Here is a 17,756-nt window from a genome sequence, read left to right as displayed (position 1 = left end):
GTACATGTGCACAATGTGCAGGTTTGTTACATATGTATCCATGTGACCTGTTGGTGTGCTGTACCCATTAACTCGTCATTTAGCATTAGGTATATCTCCTAATGCTGTCCCTCCTCCCTCCCCCAACCCCACAACAGTCCCCGGAGTGTGATGTTCCCCTTCCTGTGTCCATGAGTTCTCATTGTTCAATTCCCTGCTACTTAGCTCTTTTGTCAAAAAGAATGCAGGTAGTTGTGTTTCTGTTTGGGAGATTATTCTGAATTAGGGATTTCAAATGCCTAAGAAATGAGGTGTTTTTGATTTGTGGTTTTGTCCAGAAGAAAACAGATTCCACAAATATAAACACGTAGTAGGTAGCACAAGTTAAAAAATATATAGAAAGCACATTTAACATTGTCTTTCTAGATAGGCAAAAAATGCTATTCCTTCAATGGTAGGCCATGAGGGAGGCCCAGGTTCAATTTTCAGCAATGCTGTATAAAAATGTTTTAAAAATGATATTCCTGTAACAGCTACACTACATCAATGGAAAACCGGTTTTCAAAAGGTACAACAAAGAAACAAACATTCAGTGCTGTGCTCCTAAAAAATCAAAGATTCTAATGAAGTACTAAATTACTGTAATAAACTCTGCAAAACTTTCATCATGGAATCTTCATTCATTATAATATGTTCCTTGAGGTAATATCATTAAAGTTAAGAAGAGAGGTACACAGGTAAAAATCTCACTATAACAAATTTTATGTTTGCTATAGGAAAATATGAAGTAACCAATAGTACAATAGGGGCAGTAACTTGGGCACTGGTGACCAGACTGACCTATTCAGATTTAACCTAATAATCTGCTCACTTTACTGTTTGGTTATGACACTACATATTAAAAAGAAGTGGGAGGCCAGGCGTGGGGGCTCACGCCTGTATCCCAGCACTTTGGGAGGCTGAGGTGGGCAGATCACAAGGTCAGGAGTTCGAGACCATCCTGCCTAACACAGTGAAACCCCGTCTCTACTAAAAATACAAAAAAATTAGCCAGGCATGGTGGCGGGTGCCTGTAGTCCCAGCTACTCGGGAGGCCGCGAAAGGAGAATGGTGTGAACCTGGGAGGTGGAGCTGGCAGTGAGCCGAGATTGCGCCACTGCACTCCAGCCTGGGCGACAGAGTGAGACTCCGTCTCAAAAAAAAAAAAAAAAAAAAAAAAAAAAAATGAAGTGGGAAACAAGGAAATACTGTTTCATAAAAAAAAAAACAAAAAACAAATACAGCCAAATTTACCATTCTATTAGGCTCAAAATTTGACATTCTAGGAAATAATGTTATAGTAACACCTCCTGTCACTTATAAATGAAAAAGACTCAGTCAAAAACACTGAAGAAAGTGAAAAGTGTTTCTAAGTTTTAATTAGGCTATGTGTAATTTCAGAAATCATGCCCTTGATTTTTCTGGACCTAGAGTTGAAAATGATTAGCTGACATACAAAGCATCTTCAAACTAATAAACTATGAAACAAAATGGAGATAAAATACATTTGAGATAAGAGGGGACGTTCACTCCAATTCTAACCTTTTCTTCCAACTCACATTTGCATCACTCAGTATGATGCCATTTCTGGAGGCTACCAAGCAGGATTTTTCTAATACTATTACCCAGAAATTTGAAAAGAAAATTGCCTTTTGATAGTACAATAAAAGTCTAAGTTGGGCATGGTGGTTCATGCCTGTAGTCCCAGCAGCTTGGGAAGATTGCTTGGGCCTAGGAGTTTGAGGTTAAGTCTTGGCAGCATAGCAAGACCTCATCTACTTAAAAAAAAAAAAAAAAAAAGAGAGTCTTAGGGCTCAAAACAGCTCAGATCTCTTTCTTTTATGCATGTAAAAGAAATACAACTATGTTGGCCAGGCACGGTGGTTCATGCCTGTAATCACAGCATTTTGGGAGGCTGAGGCAGGTGGACCACGAGATCAGGAGATAGAGACCATCCTGGCTAACACAGTGAACTCCCCTCTCTACTAAAGATACAAAAAATTAGCCAGGCGTGGTGGTGCATGCCTGTAGTCCCAGATACTCAGAAGGCTGAGGCAGGAGAATCACTTGAACCCAGGAGGCGGAGGGTGCAGTGAGCCGAGATCATGCCATTGCACTCCAGCCTGGGCAACACAGCGAGACTCCACCTCAAAAAAGGAAATACAACTATGCTCACTACAAAGTCACAAAACCATAGAGGGGCTTGTTAGATAGAATAATTATTAATAACAAAATAGTGCACTGTTAACCCAAAAGAGAGATGGCTAAGAACATAGCACTTTTAGCCCACCATATTGACAAAAGTTAACTGAATCATAATATTCAGTGCTACTATTATCAATAGAAACCTGGCCTGGGAATGTAAGCTGGTTCAACTTTTCTAATGAAGAGTTTGACAGTAAAAATTTTTAAAACTTGGCTGAGGCCTGTGGCCTGTAATCCTAGCACTTTGGGAGGCTGAGGTGGGAAGATCATTTGAGGCTAGAGGTTCAAGACCAGCCCAGGCAACACAGTGAGACCCCCTTATCTACAAAAAATAAAAAATTAAAACAAAAATTAGCTGAGAGTGGCGGTCCATGCCTGTAGTCCCAGCTACTCAAGAGGCTGAGGCAAAGACAGCTTGAGGCTGCAGTGAGCTATGATTGTGCCACTGCATTCTAGCCTGGATGACAGAATGAGACCCTATATCTTAAAAAATAAATACCAGCCTGGACAACATAGTGAGACCTTGTCTCTGCTACAAATAAAAAAATTAGCTGGGCATGGTGGCGTGTGCCTGTAGTCCTTAGCCCCAGCTACTCAGGAGACTGAGGCAGGTGGATTGCTTGAGTCCAGGAGGTCAAGGTGCAGTGAGTGGTGATCTCACCACTGCACTCCAGTCTGGGGAACAAAGCAAAACCCTGTATCAAAATTAATAAAAAATAAAATAAAATAATAAGCACTTGAAAATGTTCATGGCCTTTGTTCCCACAATTATGCTTCTAGGAATATATTCTAAAGAAATAATTAGATAAGGGTGCAAAGATGTATATACAAGGATGCTCACTGTAGCACTATATATAACAGAGAAAAACCAAAAACAAGCTAAATGTTCAATATTAGGTGAGTAGGTAAATCCAGCCATGCGTATGCATAAATAGACAAAGACATATAGACTTATATTTACTGATGGGAAGGTGGGTCTAAATATAAGTTTAAAATAAAGATTATAAAACAGTTTATATAGAGTTATCTATTTTGGTAGAAGAAAAAAATATTAAGGTGTATGTACTCATCCATATGTGCCTGATTTTCTAAAATCAGGCACATATGGATGAGTACATACACCTTAATATTTATCTCATATATATGAGAGAAGATAAATGGAGTATTAGTAAACTATTAATTTTATTCTACTTTCAAGTTCTGTTAAAATTAGCATTTATCACTTGTACACTAAAAAAGGGAGAGGGGTGAAATAATTACCACAACAATAATGTGCTCCTATGGACAAAGGGTGGGAAAGAGCCTCACACAGAACCACTTTTTGCAATGATGCTCCCCATAGATTAAGCTGCAAATTCACTGTACATCCTTTGATTTCTTTCTTTTTCAATAGAGGATGATGTTCTTCCCCTTTGATTTCTAAGGTGACACCTTTAAATGTGAACTGTGTTATGCAAATAAATGTGACCAAAACGATCAATTTATGAATCTAAATTCTTTCTATTCTCTGTACACCTGAAAATTATTTTCTAGTTTGTGGCTACAGCCATTATTTCAAGAACTTGCCAGCCTGGGCAACATAGCAAGGCCCTGTCTCTACAAAAAATAAAAACAATTAGTTGGGTGTGGTGGAATGCCTGTAGTCCCAGCTACTTGGGAGGCTGAGAGACAGGAGGATCACTTGTGTCCGGGAGGTCAGAGGTCGGGTTACAGAGCTATGATCATGCCACTGCACTCGGCCTGGACAAGTGAGACCTTGTCTCGTTACAAAAAAAAAAAAAAAAAAAAAGACTGGGCATGGTGTGTCAGGCCTGTAATCCCAGCACTTTGGGAGGCTGAGATGGGCAGATCACTTGAGGTCAGGAGTTTGAGACCAGCCTGGCTAACATGGTGAAACCCTATCTCTACTAAAAATACAAAAATTAGCTGGGTGTGATAGCGCGTGCCTGTAATCCCAGCTGAGACAGGAGAATCGCTTGAACCTGGGAGATAGAGGTTGCAGTGAGTTGAGATCGTGCCACTACACTACAGCCTGGGTGACAGAATGAGACTCTGTCTCAAAAAAACCCAAAAAACAAAAATGAAAAAAACAAACAACAACAACAACAACAACAAAACACAGAACCTGCAGTCCTTTACAACTTTAATTTCTCAGATCCAGAGTGACTTCATTCCTAATATCTGCCCATCAGACAGATTCATGTGTTGGTACTAATTTCCTAGTAGATGTATATATTTTATTTTAAGCTATTTTCAGGGCATCTCTGAGTTGTACACTTGATTATTTCAGCCAATTCAAGACTATAAAACATCATTTCAAGAACAACAAGGTAGTTATGAGCAATACTTATGTAAACAGCAAAGTGAAATTACCAGAGATTTAGAAGGCTTCTGTATGGGAGCTGATAAAATTATCAAGAAACTAGATATGATATCTGTATCTGGACCTTTAAAATTTGTTGGAGTAAATAAGAATTGATTATATTATGCTTATATAATATTTTGGCAAATTATTAAAGGTGATTAAAAATGTCGACTTAATTTTTTAATTAATTATGAAGATATTACAAAACAAAGAATTTGGCTACCTCCAATATTTCAAGTGCTGTGGAGTAACTCGTGTATATTTGTGTATTAAGAACAATGTAGGCCAGGTGTGGTGGCTCACGCCTGTAATCCCAGCACTTTGGGAGGCCAAGGCAGGCAGATCACCTGAGGTCAGGAGTTCAAGACCAGCCTGGCCAACATGGTGAAACCCCGTCCCTACTAAAAATGCAAACAAATCAGCTGGGCGTGGTGGCAGATGCCTGTAATCCCAGCTACTCAGGTGGCTGAACCCAGGGGGCGGAGGGTGCAGTAAGCCAAGATCGCACTATTGCACTCCAGCCTGGGCAACAAGAGTGAAACTCCGTCTCAAAAAAAAAAAACCAGAAAAGACCGATGCAATGTAATATAACATAAGTGTTTCTAATTGAGCCTCTTACTTTGCTTAATACAAAAGTCTCTATAGGGTGTGAGAACTGTAAAATGTAACACTACTGTATAGTCACTACTATAATTTTACACTGTGTTAACTGGAAGAGTTTTCCAGATAACACAATGTTTCTCAGCTAATAATAACTCCAGATCTACATCCAATGCTATATTCTCAAGTGTGACTATACAAAATCAACTTGCTAGAGCCTTTGATAATGGCTGACAAGGCAGTGTAACATCCTCTGAAACAAAAAATCTTATCAATTGGGAATTAGTCATCTATTATAAAGGCACTGCCGAACATAAGGTACACAATTTAATTACAACAGTTAATTGCTAGAGTCCATGTCTGCTAATGACAACTAATGCTTTAGCAAGGACAATAAATACTTGAAGACCTTAATGTTATTTTCTTCATTTTTACCTCTTCTGGCATATAAAACAGTATATAATCAAAAGCTAAAACAGGATCTGATCAATCATGAGCACCATATATTAGAAAAAAAATCCAGCAAGATTTCTCTCAAGTTACATACATGAGTTTTACAAAAAGTTATTAATATTATGAAAAAGCAAGCTGTCAGCAAAATTTTGTAAAAATACAGGCACCTGCTTCTCAGTGATATAGTTACCTGGACTTAAAGGCAATTCAGCTGTTCTACAGCACTACTGTGAGGGCCCTGGTTTGGGTTCTGAACCCCTAATTCTTAGGCATTCTTTATTACTGGCTTACATTCTTTTCTTGCTATCATTATATGTTCTTTCATTTATAGCCTATGTATTCCTACATTTTTGATTAGTCTGTGATATGATTTTAATGCAATGTGGAGCTTAGCATAATAAACCAAAGTCTCCCAGTATTAAGTAGTTTTGTCACAGATTCATTATGAATATGAGTCTCTTTTTAAAAAGATATGCAGGGCCGGGCATGGTGGCTCACACCTGTAATCCCAGCACTTTGGGAGGCCGAGGTGGGCAGATCACGACGTCAGGAGTGCCAGACCAGCCTGGCCAACATGGTGAAACCCCATCTTTACTAAGAATACAAAAATTAGCTGGGCATAGTGGTGCATGCGTGTAATCCCAGCTACTCGGGAGGCTGAGGCAGGAGAATTGCTTGAACCTGGGAGGTGGAGGTTGCAGTGAGCCCAGATTGTGCCACTGCACTCCAGCCTGAGCAACAGAGCAAGACCCTGTCTCGAAAATAAATAAGTAAAATTTTTTGAAAAAATGTACAAATTGACAAGCAAAAGGTAAAATATACTGTAGTATATTTGGTTATGGATGATTTCTGATCCAGAATTGCTAAATCTTTTTCTTAAAAGTATTCAAGGAGAAAAACGCTGTACAAGTCAGAAAAACACATTAAAGTCTTAATATTCTTCTCTATTGCAGGTTAAAAACTAATGTAAACTTTATTTATATACATAAAAATAATAGAAATCTCCTTAAACTATGACTTTTAAAAACTTTTATAGCAATACTCTCATAGAGGAAAAAATAATGATGTAGATAACTTTTATTAGCTCAAAGAAATAATGTTGTAATAACAATAAAAGGTAACATTTATTGAGCACTTATTATGTGTCAGGTTCTAGCTAAATCATAAAAATGAAGCACAAAAAAGTTGGAAAACTTACTGGGATCATACACCTAACCAGGATTTAAACTTAGTCATTCTGACTAGAGTGCTCAGGTCTTTAATATAAGATTAACACAATATAATCTAGTCCAACAAAATGCAATCACCAGAAAGATAAAAAGTTGAATGGCAAGGATGTGAAGATTAAGAAAATTAAAAAAAGAACTAATGCTGACACTAAACAAAACTTCCTCCAATGGTAATTTGATTTTATTTTGAGGGTACAGACTTTAGAGACTGCCAGCATCCAGCTTCCTGTCTTAAATTCCTAAACCCTTACCAATGCTAAAAATTAAAACAAATTTCCATAGATTTAGCATATGAACAGAAATATTCATTTATAATATCCAAAGGTAATTTGCATAAGGAAAACACAATCTGCTTAATAGAGCTTAGTATTATAATGGAAATGAAACATATTATTAAAAAGTGATTTCCTTGTTGAATATAATTTGGAGATACTTTAGCTTAAAAGTGAGATTGCTAAAATCTGCTTATCTGCTATAACATATCATATAGACCACGTCCATCAAAACTGCTAAATCCTGACTGAAGAAACAGATATTACATGATATACAAAATAGTATATTCTATTTGTTTCAATTCAGTTTGAAAATCTTTCTGGAGTACCTCCTATATGACAAAATTCCAAGCTGTGAATAGTAAAGGACACATGCAAACCTGACAGAGGAACTATTTAGTAGACAAGGAAGACCTTTTTAATGCTTAATGTTACTATTTAAAATTCAAAACTAAAATCAGTGGCCTAACCAAAAGATTTCCAGGAACTGGGAAAGCAGGCTGAAATATAGCACAGAAAGACTCAAGTCCACTCTATACATTCATACAGTACCTGGGAGCTGAATCTGTGAACATCATCAGAGGCACTGACTAGATCAATGGAAGACATGGAGGAAGAGCGACTATAGGGCTACCAGAGACAGACAAAGAAAAAACCAAGTAATCAGAACAAAGGCACAACAGAGCATTCAGTACCAACTTCCAAACACAAGATAAAGGGAAGAGAAAACAAAGCACTATATGAAACAAGCACAGCAGCAACTGCTGACTTCATGCACCTATTATGTATTATGTTCCAAAATCATTCCAAAAAAGAATGTGGTGCTTCCAATAATACAAAGTAATACCATTTAACCCCAAAGAAGACAGAGATTTAGTATAACTGGATATACTTCCGGTTAACTATTTTGGACTAGCCACTCCTTATTTGCCCACCCCCCACTTTCCCCTTAAATAAAAATGAAAGAACTTTATTTTCAGAACAAGATTTCTAACTCTTTTGGAGGATGTATATGGAATACAATATATAAAACCAAAAACCGTCTCATTACTTAAATTCATGAAAAGGGGAGAAAACTTATACTACAAGATATTTCTGGCTGGGCATGGTGGCTCACGCCTGTAATCCCAGCACTCTGGGAGGCCGAGGTGGGCGGATCACAAGGTCAGGAGATCAAGACCATCCCGGCCATGGTGAAACTCTGTCTCCATTAAAAATACAAAAATTAGCTGGGTGTGGTGGTACATGCCTGTAATCCCAGCTACTAGGGAGGCTGAGGCACGAGAATCTCTGAACCTGGGAGGTGGAGACTGTAGTGAGCCGAGATCACGCCACTGCACTCCAGTCTGGTGACACAGTGAGACTCCATCTCAAATAAAAGATATTTCCACCAACAATGAAGAACAATACAAGGTGTACTTTTAGTAAACTCTGACATTAGCTTACCTTTTGGACAAATCTGTGTGTCCCCACAGAAGAAAAGGCATCTCCAGATGGCAAGGATGTAGGCCAATGTAATCTCACCTTTTCACTCTGTGACTAAAAAAACATATAATGTTAAGATGGGAAAGTTTTAAAGAGTATTTTGCAAATGAAGAATGGATAATATAACGTGGAACTACCAACATTCACTTAGTGAACGCCTTAGTACTTATAACCATTAGAATTATGAAACTACTCCACAGACATGGCAAATCCTGATACTTGCCTCAGATATCCCAATTTAACCTCTTCTTTCTGACTCCGCAGATACTATGTTAGGCAAGGGATAAGTTCTTTGATTTTGCTCCTAGTCAGACTCCCTGCTACCTGCATAGCATTATTTATCATGGGTCAATCTTAACGCTGCTGCCAGTTCTCTCCTATCCATACCCTGGCCAAATCACTCCAGTGATTCTACCTTATCAGGCCCCTGGAGGGCTGACCCACAGGTTTATATATAATCAGAAATAATTTCATTGTTTGCTTCAGTTATGTTCCTAAGAACATATCATGTATATCTCTTTGCCTCCTCTCCATGAAGGTATTCTGCCCTTCATCTCATCATCTTACTCCTGTTAAGCTGCCACTTGACCTCCTCCTTCCTCTTTAGTTTGCCTCGGTTGTTCTCATTTATTTCAACCAACTGCTAAGATCTTATTTCTCATGCACCAGTTTATCACATGTATCTTTCCCTGTGTTTGCAAATAACGTAAACTCAAACATGTGTGATATAAGTGTCACTTGGAGAATATCTATTTCATGGCTGTGTTGTTGAGAGATCTGTGCAATATATACTGAATATGAAGAGGGAAATGATCTAAATCTATGGAACTGATTTTATGGATTACTGAAGCTCTCACTACTCTATAGAGTATTACCACACTGTATCTTTGTCATATCAACATGCCTGGCTATTAGGCAAGAAAAACAACGCTCTGTTCAATGACTATTTTGCAGAGCATCTAGTACAGTGTCAAGAATAGAATGGAGTTGACTGGATGGCCCCATGAATATTTCTTTTTCTAAAGCTTACAGAAGGGTTCATCAATTCTCTCAAACCCAACTCAATCACCATACTGATATTCAGTAGAGTAGCATTTTAGAGAGAAGAGATGTTTTGAATCATCTTGTCTACTTTGTTTCACAGATTAGAAAACCAAGGCCCAGGGAATTCAGTGATAAGTTCATAGCTACAAAGTTAGTTAGAGGTAAAACTAAGAGTAAGTCTGAGGTGTCTTGACCCATTCACTACTTTTTCCCAAAACAGCACATCCTAGACAAAAAACTAAGGGAAACAAATAAATAATGCTACTTCAGGTAGTACTTTAAGTTTCCAAAAGTAGAGCCCATTTAGGAACTAAAAGTTCCCACTCTTCTTGAGTGGTACATAGCATCTTTTGGGTATAAAAAAAAATGAGCAATAAGCTTTACAAATTAATGTGACATGAACTTTTTATCAGTAATTAAAAAAAAAATAATGAAAGATACACATGAGAAGCAGTTACTACTGCAGGTGATTTACTCTTAGTTAGGTAGACCAATAACAGCACAATAGCCATGACTGTCTTAGCAATGACAGGAAATGAACAAGCGAAGTTTTCTATGCAAATTTATTTGTAGTATAAAACTGACACACATGATTATTTGGCAAGATACTCTGTAGCCAGTTTATTAATACTTGCCCCCCAAAAAGGTTAAGCTTCCACCATAACTAGCATAGCTTAAACAAGTGGAGGAAATAACAAAATTCATCCTTAAGTACCATCTAGTTGTAACATATGATAACTGTACTGTTGCCAAATTAAAGAAGACAAAGTGTCAAATTAATCTTGAAGCTAGTTAATGGGTTTAAGAAATACGTTTCTTCAATTTCCACAGCAGCTGGGTGTAACTGCTATACATTCAATAATGATGACAAAACACTGAACAAAGTAAAAGTGAGAAAGAAACTGAAGGTGAAGTAGTGAAGGCAATAAAGGGGTTAATAAAAACAATACTAATATAGATGAAAAACCTTAAGTTTTTGGTCATCTTCCTTTTCATATCATACTTGGTGAAGAAAAATTCAAAGAAGCTTTTTACTTAGACTAAATATATGCTTTATATTAAAAGAATGGTTTAAGCTGGACACTTAAAGGGAAATAAGCAAAAAGAACACTTCTATTTAAGTTCATGTTAATTATGCATGGTTCCTTTTAACAATTATTGGTTTTCTTTCTATTGCTTGGAAATTCACATATAAAGGAACTGACTTATAAAGATTATTTTACGGCCAGCACCATGGCTCATGCCTGTAATCAATCCCAGCACTTTGGGAGGCTGAGGCGGGGGGGATCATGAGGTCTCGAGTTCGAGATCAGCCTGGCCAATATGGTAAAACCCCATCTCTACTAAAAATACAAAAAAAATTTAGTCAGGCGTGGTGGTGCGCGCCTGTAGTCCCAGCTACTCGGGAGGCCGAGGCAGAAGAATCGCTTGAACCCAGGAGGTGGAAGTTGCAGTAAGCCGAGATCACGCCACTGCACTCTAGCCTGCACAACAGAGCAAGACTGTCTCAGAAAAAAAAAAAAAAAGATTATCTTACATTTTTGACTCAATGTATTCACAGTTAAGCTTCTAGGTTACTAAGTTCACAATGTTCAAATTCTATTTACATGAAATAATATACACCAAGGAAGGCCTATAGTGTCAAAATAAATTTCAGCTTAGAATTTTCAATAATAGATATACCTGTTCTTCTATTTTATCTTGTCTGTCAAGAGCAGCTTCAACAGCATCAAAGAACTCTTCTTCATTAATCAAACTGTTAGGGCCTTCCTATTCCAACACACAGGGGGAAAAAGAGCAGTTTATTTAAAGAAACAGAAAACTCTGATAACTCTGGTATTGAGTTTGAAAACTGACCTAACAAACATTTATTGAACGCATATTTACAAACCAGTCAGTACACTAGATCATATGTATGCTCTGTGTAAAATCACATGAGTCTTACAATTAATTCACTCAGTACTCATATATTTACTTACTGTATATTGACCAATATTGTGTTGGGATAATAGTCTAGAGCAGGGATTGGCAAAAACTGTGACCCAAGGGCCAAATCCAGTCTGCTGCCTACTTTTGTACAGCCTGTGAGCTAAGAATTTCATTTTTAAATGGCTGGAAAAAATAAAAGTAATAATATGACATGTGGGAATTACTTGAAATTAAAAGTTTAGTGTCCATAAACTTTTATTGGAAAACAGTGATGCTCTTTCATCTATGTATTATCCAGGGCTTCTTTAGTAGCAGAGTTGAGACTTACAACAGAGACAACAGAGATATAAAATTGCAATGAGGTAAGTAAAAATTTGCACAAGAAATATAGCTAATAAGTACGGCTAGGCATTCAGAGGGGGATCTTCCTAAGCACGGGTAATTGTTTCAAGGGGAAATAAAAGTTGAGTTGATGCTTGATAGTCTGGCTAGATGGCAGAATAATGGCCATTAATCACTTGGGGAAATGTGTGGGAGACTTCTTACAATGAAAATTCCCAGGCCTCCATGCCCAAAAATTATTTCTCAGTAGGTCTTCAGTGGAACCTTGGAATATACATGTTTAATAATTCCCTCAAGTGATTCCCATTCAAGTGGAACCTCAGCTGCATCAGAAGATAAACATATAAAGAACAATAACAAAATGTAAACAATCAACATATGTTCCTGCTGTGATGAACCAGGTAAGTGGAACGACAGCTTTGTATTATGATAAAAGTAGAGGCTAAAAGGTAGGCTTGGGTTTAGCATTTCTTAAATGTTAAAATATACAAAATAAGACACATGAACAATTGGCGATATCTTCCCAGTTAAACTCATAACCCCAAGTCATCATTAGTCCATTAAAAAGTATCTAGAAACATTGTCCTATCCCCACCATAACCTGGAACCATACTGGAAGGGTGGGAGGTATGGGGTAACATTCTTGTCATTTGGCATATAAGAAATATTGACTTAATGGAGTTCTTCTTTTAGGGTTATGAGGACTCAGTCCCCTATAACCTACTTCATAAAAAAAAAAAAAACAACTTTCTATTCAGATACAACAAACATACAGAACAGTGCATATCTCAGTGAAGTATCATAAAGTGAATATACCATCTAATGACCATCTGGGACAAGAGGGTCATGAAAAAATAGTAACAACACTCTAGAGGCCTTCCTCCTGCAGGATTCTCTTTATAAAGTCAAAACATTTCAAAGACAGTAAAATGACAGCAGGGCAACTTTGCTCTCTGTTGATCAGAGAAAACACAAAATATCCAAACTCAAGCATATTTTCTAATGATTTTAAAAACTATTTAACAACATCTACATTTAGAAAATATTAATATTCATTCAATCTACAGTGATTTAGTACATGTGGATTTCTAGTCCTTAAGCAATCATGCCAGAGCCTCAGTAGTCTAATTGAAAACTACAGCATTTAAAAATTCTGGCCAGGTGTGGTGGCTCATGCCTAGAATACCAGCACTCTGGGAGACAAAGGAGTGGAGATCACATGAGGCCAGGAGCTCTGGACCAGCCGGGCCAACATGATGAAAACTTGTATTAAAAATACAAAAATCAGTGAGTGTGGTGGAGCACGTCTATAAACCTAGTACTCGGGAGGATGAGGCACAATAATTGCTTGAACCCGGGAGACGGAAGTTGCAGAGGTTGCAGTGAGCCAAGATCGCACCACTGCACTCCAGCCTGGGTGGTAGAGCAAGATTCTTTATCAAAAAAAAAAAAAACAACAAACAAAACAAAACAAAAGAAAACAATTCTATTTTGCCAAATGAAATGGTTTTTCCTTTAATGGCAAACCTTTGGGAGAAGAACTAAAGGAATTGGCATAAAATTTTCTTTAGTAAAAGGAACTTTAAAAAAACCCTTTTATCTCATCATGCTTACTAAGGGCAGGAGCTACTTACCCGCCCCCTTAGAACAGCATTTCTTATGTTAACAACTCTCCTTGAAGAGTTCTCTACTCTTAGATTCCTAAATTCCCCTCTCCCTCTCTAAGCACTCTTATGGGGCTCTTTTGTAGGTTTCCCCTTCTCTGCCTATCCTTTAAATGTTGGTGTTCCTCAGGGTTCCATACTTGCTCTACCCACAGCATTCTTACTTATATCCAATGCTTCAGTCATCCTTTGATGACTCCTAAATTCACAGCCAGACCATCTCTCTTCTAAGGGTTAGATCTTTGTATCTAATATAGAAGACTTCCTCTTACGACTCACCTCAGTTGCAACGTGTCTGAAACCTCCTCTTCTATCTCCAAACCTATAAGCAGAAACCTGGGCCTAATCTTGGATTCCTTCCTTTTCCCTCATTCAATCATCACACCCTTCAATTCTACTTTCCAAATACAATAGTCTCCCCCATCTGTGGTTTTGATTTCTGTGGTTTATATACAATAAGATATTTTGAGAGAGAAAGAGACTACATTCATATAACTTTTTACTATAATACAGTACTATAATTGTTCTATTTTATTATTGTTAAAATAAAAATGAAACTTTATCACAGGTACATACATACAGGAAAAAACATAGCACATATAGGAAAAAACAGTGTATATAGGGTTCAGTACCATCTGCAGTTACTGGGGGGTCTTCTAATGTATCCCCCCAACCACTGATACAGGGGGATTACTGTATCTAATTTGTCAGTGCCTCTCTATTCCTCCTGCTTTGACTCTAATTTAGGCCACCTTCAACTCTCATCTATATTATACAAAAAGTGTCCAAGTGCCCAGTCACAATTGTTACCTTCAATCCATTCTTCCTACTGCAGGGAGAACGACTTTTCTAAACTGCAAATGTGAAAATGTCATTTTCTTCATTAAAACCTATTGTCTCAGGACCTGAACTAATTCTTGTTGATCTTTCCAGTCTCTTAACCATTCTTTCCTCTCAATTTGTGGAGGCTCTACCTTCCAAAGAGAACTACTTTCAGTTCCCCTGAGGAAAAATACTCTTTTGCTTCTGACTACTGGAAAACACTCTTTACTCAATTTACTCATTCTTTTTTTTTTTTTTTTTTTTTTTTTTTTGAGACAGAGTCTCGCTCTGTCACCCAGGCTGGAGTGCAGTGGCACAATCTCGGCTCACTGCAAGCTCCGCCTCCCGGGTTCACGCCATTCTCCTGTCTCAGCCTCTCGGAGTAGCTGGGACTACAGGCGCCCGCCACCATTCTTGAGGTTTCTGCTAAGAGGTTCTTTCCTCCGGGAAGACATCTCTGATTCAACACCTTCTCTGCATTAAAAGTGTTTCATGACATACATTATGATAATTGTCTATTAGTCTTTGTTCCCATTATGCGTTCAGGTAGGGCCCTCAGGCAGGATCCTTATAAGCCTTGTTTCTTGTTATATTCTCCAAGCCTAGTGTAGTGCCCTACATTATGGTAAGTCTTTTTTTCTCTTTCTTTTTTTTTTTTTTTTTTTTTTTTTGAGATGGAGTCTCAGTTGGTTGCCCAGGCTGGAGTGCAGTAGCGAGGCAGCTTCCGCCTGCCGGTTCAAGCAATTCTCCTGCCTCAGACTCCCGAGTAGCTGGGACTACAGGCGCACACCACCACGCCTGGCTAATTTTTGTATTTTTAGTAGAGACGGCATTTCACCGTGTTGGCCAGGCTGCTCTTGAACTCCTGACCTCAGGTGATCTGCCCGCCTCGGCCTCCCAAAGTGCTTGTATTACAGATGTGAGCCACCACACCCAGCCACATTATGGTAAGTCTTAAGGAATAAATTTAAGATTATAATTTCTGAGGCTACATAAGTCAGAAACACTTAGAACTTTTTTATAATTAGAACATCATGAATATCTGATTATAAACAAAAACAGTCATAGTTTGAATTAAGTGTCTAAAACCCATACGACTATAATATTGATACAAGAAAAGTTGGATGGTTCAAAACTCCAAAAGTAAGAAGGGGAAGTGTAAAAACAGTTTCCAGTTTATATAGGAATTGTGTATTTAATTTAACTTAGTGAGAAAAAAAATAGAGTACCCTTAACCAGTTTCTTCACTAAGAAAGAGTAAAGTGCATTTCAAACAGGTGAATAAAGGATGTTTACTCGACAAATGCTAGTGGAATAAAATAGGTTTCTATGTTGTATCATTATTTTAAAAACTCCACATGTATTAATATATTTAGAAGAGACCATAGGAAAATAAAAAATGAGAAAATATAATTATTTAAAGTAGAAAATGCCCTTCTAAGCATGATACCAAATGTGGAGAAAAGTGGATCAAAGGATTGAGGAGTTAATTACACGAAGGTTTAAAACTTTTATATGGCAAAATCTACCAAACTTTTTTAAGTTACGAAGGAAAAAAATAAAAAAAAAGGCAAATTCTATACACCTTCTAAATTAATAGGAAAAAAAAACCCAAAACAAAACGAATAAGAAAACAACCAAAGGACATGGCCAAGTTAATCTTAAAAAAGAAACGTGGCAGCCATAAAAAAGAATGAAATCATATTCTTTGCAGCAACATGGATGGAGCTGCAGGCCATTATCCAAAGTGAACTTGTCACAGGCCACGTCTCACTAAACAACCGTTTCAGTACTGACTGAGTGTTTAAGTTAAATATTAAAAGCCAGTACCCTTATACAAAGGCTGGGATGTAACAAAAGCCCATCAAGAGTTTTGCCTAGGCCTTTCCTGGGCCTTAAAGCGTGATAAAATAATGAAGGAATTCTTAATACGAGCCGTTTAGGATTAAACAAGTTTTACTGGGGGTCTGAAGAAACTCCCCAGTCCTCCACAAACAAGTTTATTAGGGGTCTGAAGGAACTCCTCAAACCTATGTGATTTAGTAGGAGACACGATAAGGGTAATCACTCTAGCACTTTACTGAGGCTCCAAAGGAAGGTCTTCAGGACTCAGACCTTAGTTATAGATTAAAAGAAGTTAGTAACTTATGTCTTTAGATGAATGCACACTTACAGGTAGACATATAGCTTAGAAGGTATATAAGCTCTGGAAAACTTTGTAATTTGGAGTTGGTCTGGTAATGATGTTCAGGCCTTCTCCCTGTAACCAGTTACAGAAATAACTCTCTTCCTCCCCCCTCCCCAGTTCATCTGCATCTCGTTATTGGGCTGCGAGAAATAGCAGCCTGACCCTCAGTTTGGTCCCGGAACAAATTAACTCACAAACAGAAAATCAAATACTGCATGTTCTCATTTATGAGTGGGAGCTAAATAATAGGTACACATAGACATAAAGATGGAAACGTAGGGACTGTAAAAGAAGGAAGGTTGGGAGGGAGGGGTGAGAGTTAAAAAATTAGCTATTTGGTATAATGTTCACTATTTGGGTAAGGGGCACACTAGAAGCCCAATCTCTGCCAGTATACAATATACTCATGTAACAAACATGCATGTGTACTTCCAATGTAAAATAAAATAAAAAAAAAGAAACATGAATGCCTGATAAACATAATTTTTAAAATGCTCCATTACATACATACAGCAATTTTTTGGCTTTGAAACTAGTAAATACAGGTACCTAGCACAAGGCCCCTCTTCCCTCCACCCCTGTCCTCTCCCCCTGAGGGGGGAAAAAAAACCTGTGTTGGTGGAAGCAGAGATAAATATGTATACAAATTATACTTACATACTGCTGGTAGATGATAAACTGTACCATATATTGTTAAATTTAAAACATAGGCTTTATTGGCTTATTTGTATTTTGTACAATCTTCCTATAATGAATATACATTTTATTTATAATATTAATAAGGTACTTTATAAAGTTGGTATTTCTTCCAAAGTAATAATCCTAAAATAGCAAAATAATTTGCTCAGTTTCAAAACAAAAATCATCATTATAATACCTCATATTAAAACCTCAGAGGATAGCTAATTATGTAATTTTAATACATTTTAGAAGGGATAAATTGAGAACAATAATTAAAAAATATTACAATTTAAGTCTCATCAGAATACACTCTCACAGTTGGAAATTGATTCCAATATAAAAAAATTCAGCAACAGCAGAGTAGCCGTTTAGTTTTCCTTTCTAGAGCAAAAGTAGCAAGAAAAAATTCTTCTGTTTTCATAAATATAACTACAACTATTTTCTTCTTCTATTCCACCT

General features: G+C 37.4%; 1 protein-coding gene across 2 annotated transcripts in view; it reads right to left on the bottom strand.

The window, feature by feature from the left end:
* The window catches only part of CERT1 (ceramide transporter 1), a 140,988-nt gene that overhangs the window by 17,714 nt on the left and 105,518 nt on the right, over positions 1-17,756 (bottom strand). For both annotated transcript variants that reach the window (XM_055253146.2, XM_063623149.1), the window contains exons 10-12: positions 11,355-11,441; positions 8,589-8,681; positions 7,695-7,772 (exon numbers count right to left, since the gene is read on the bottom strand). In XM_055253146.2, coding sequence (XP_055109121.2) covers positions 7,695-7,772; positions 8,589-8,681; positions 11,355-11,441 — 258 coding nt within the window. The remainder of the gene's footprint in view (positions 1-7,694; positions 7,773-8,588; positions 8,682-11,354; positions 11,442-17,756) is intronic.

This window comes from Symphalangus syndactylus, chromosome 18 (assembly GCF_028878055.3).
Source record: "Symphalangus syndactylus isolate Jambi chromosome 18, NHGRI_mSymSyn1-v2.1_pri, whole genome shotgun sequence".
Classification (NCBI taxonomy): Eukaryota; Metazoa; Chordata; class Mammalia; order Primates; family Hylobatidae; genus Symphalangus; species Symphalangus syndactylus.
The sequence above is the reverse complement of the archived record's forward strand: the minus strand, read 5'-3'. Positions and strand labels throughout refer to the sequence as shown.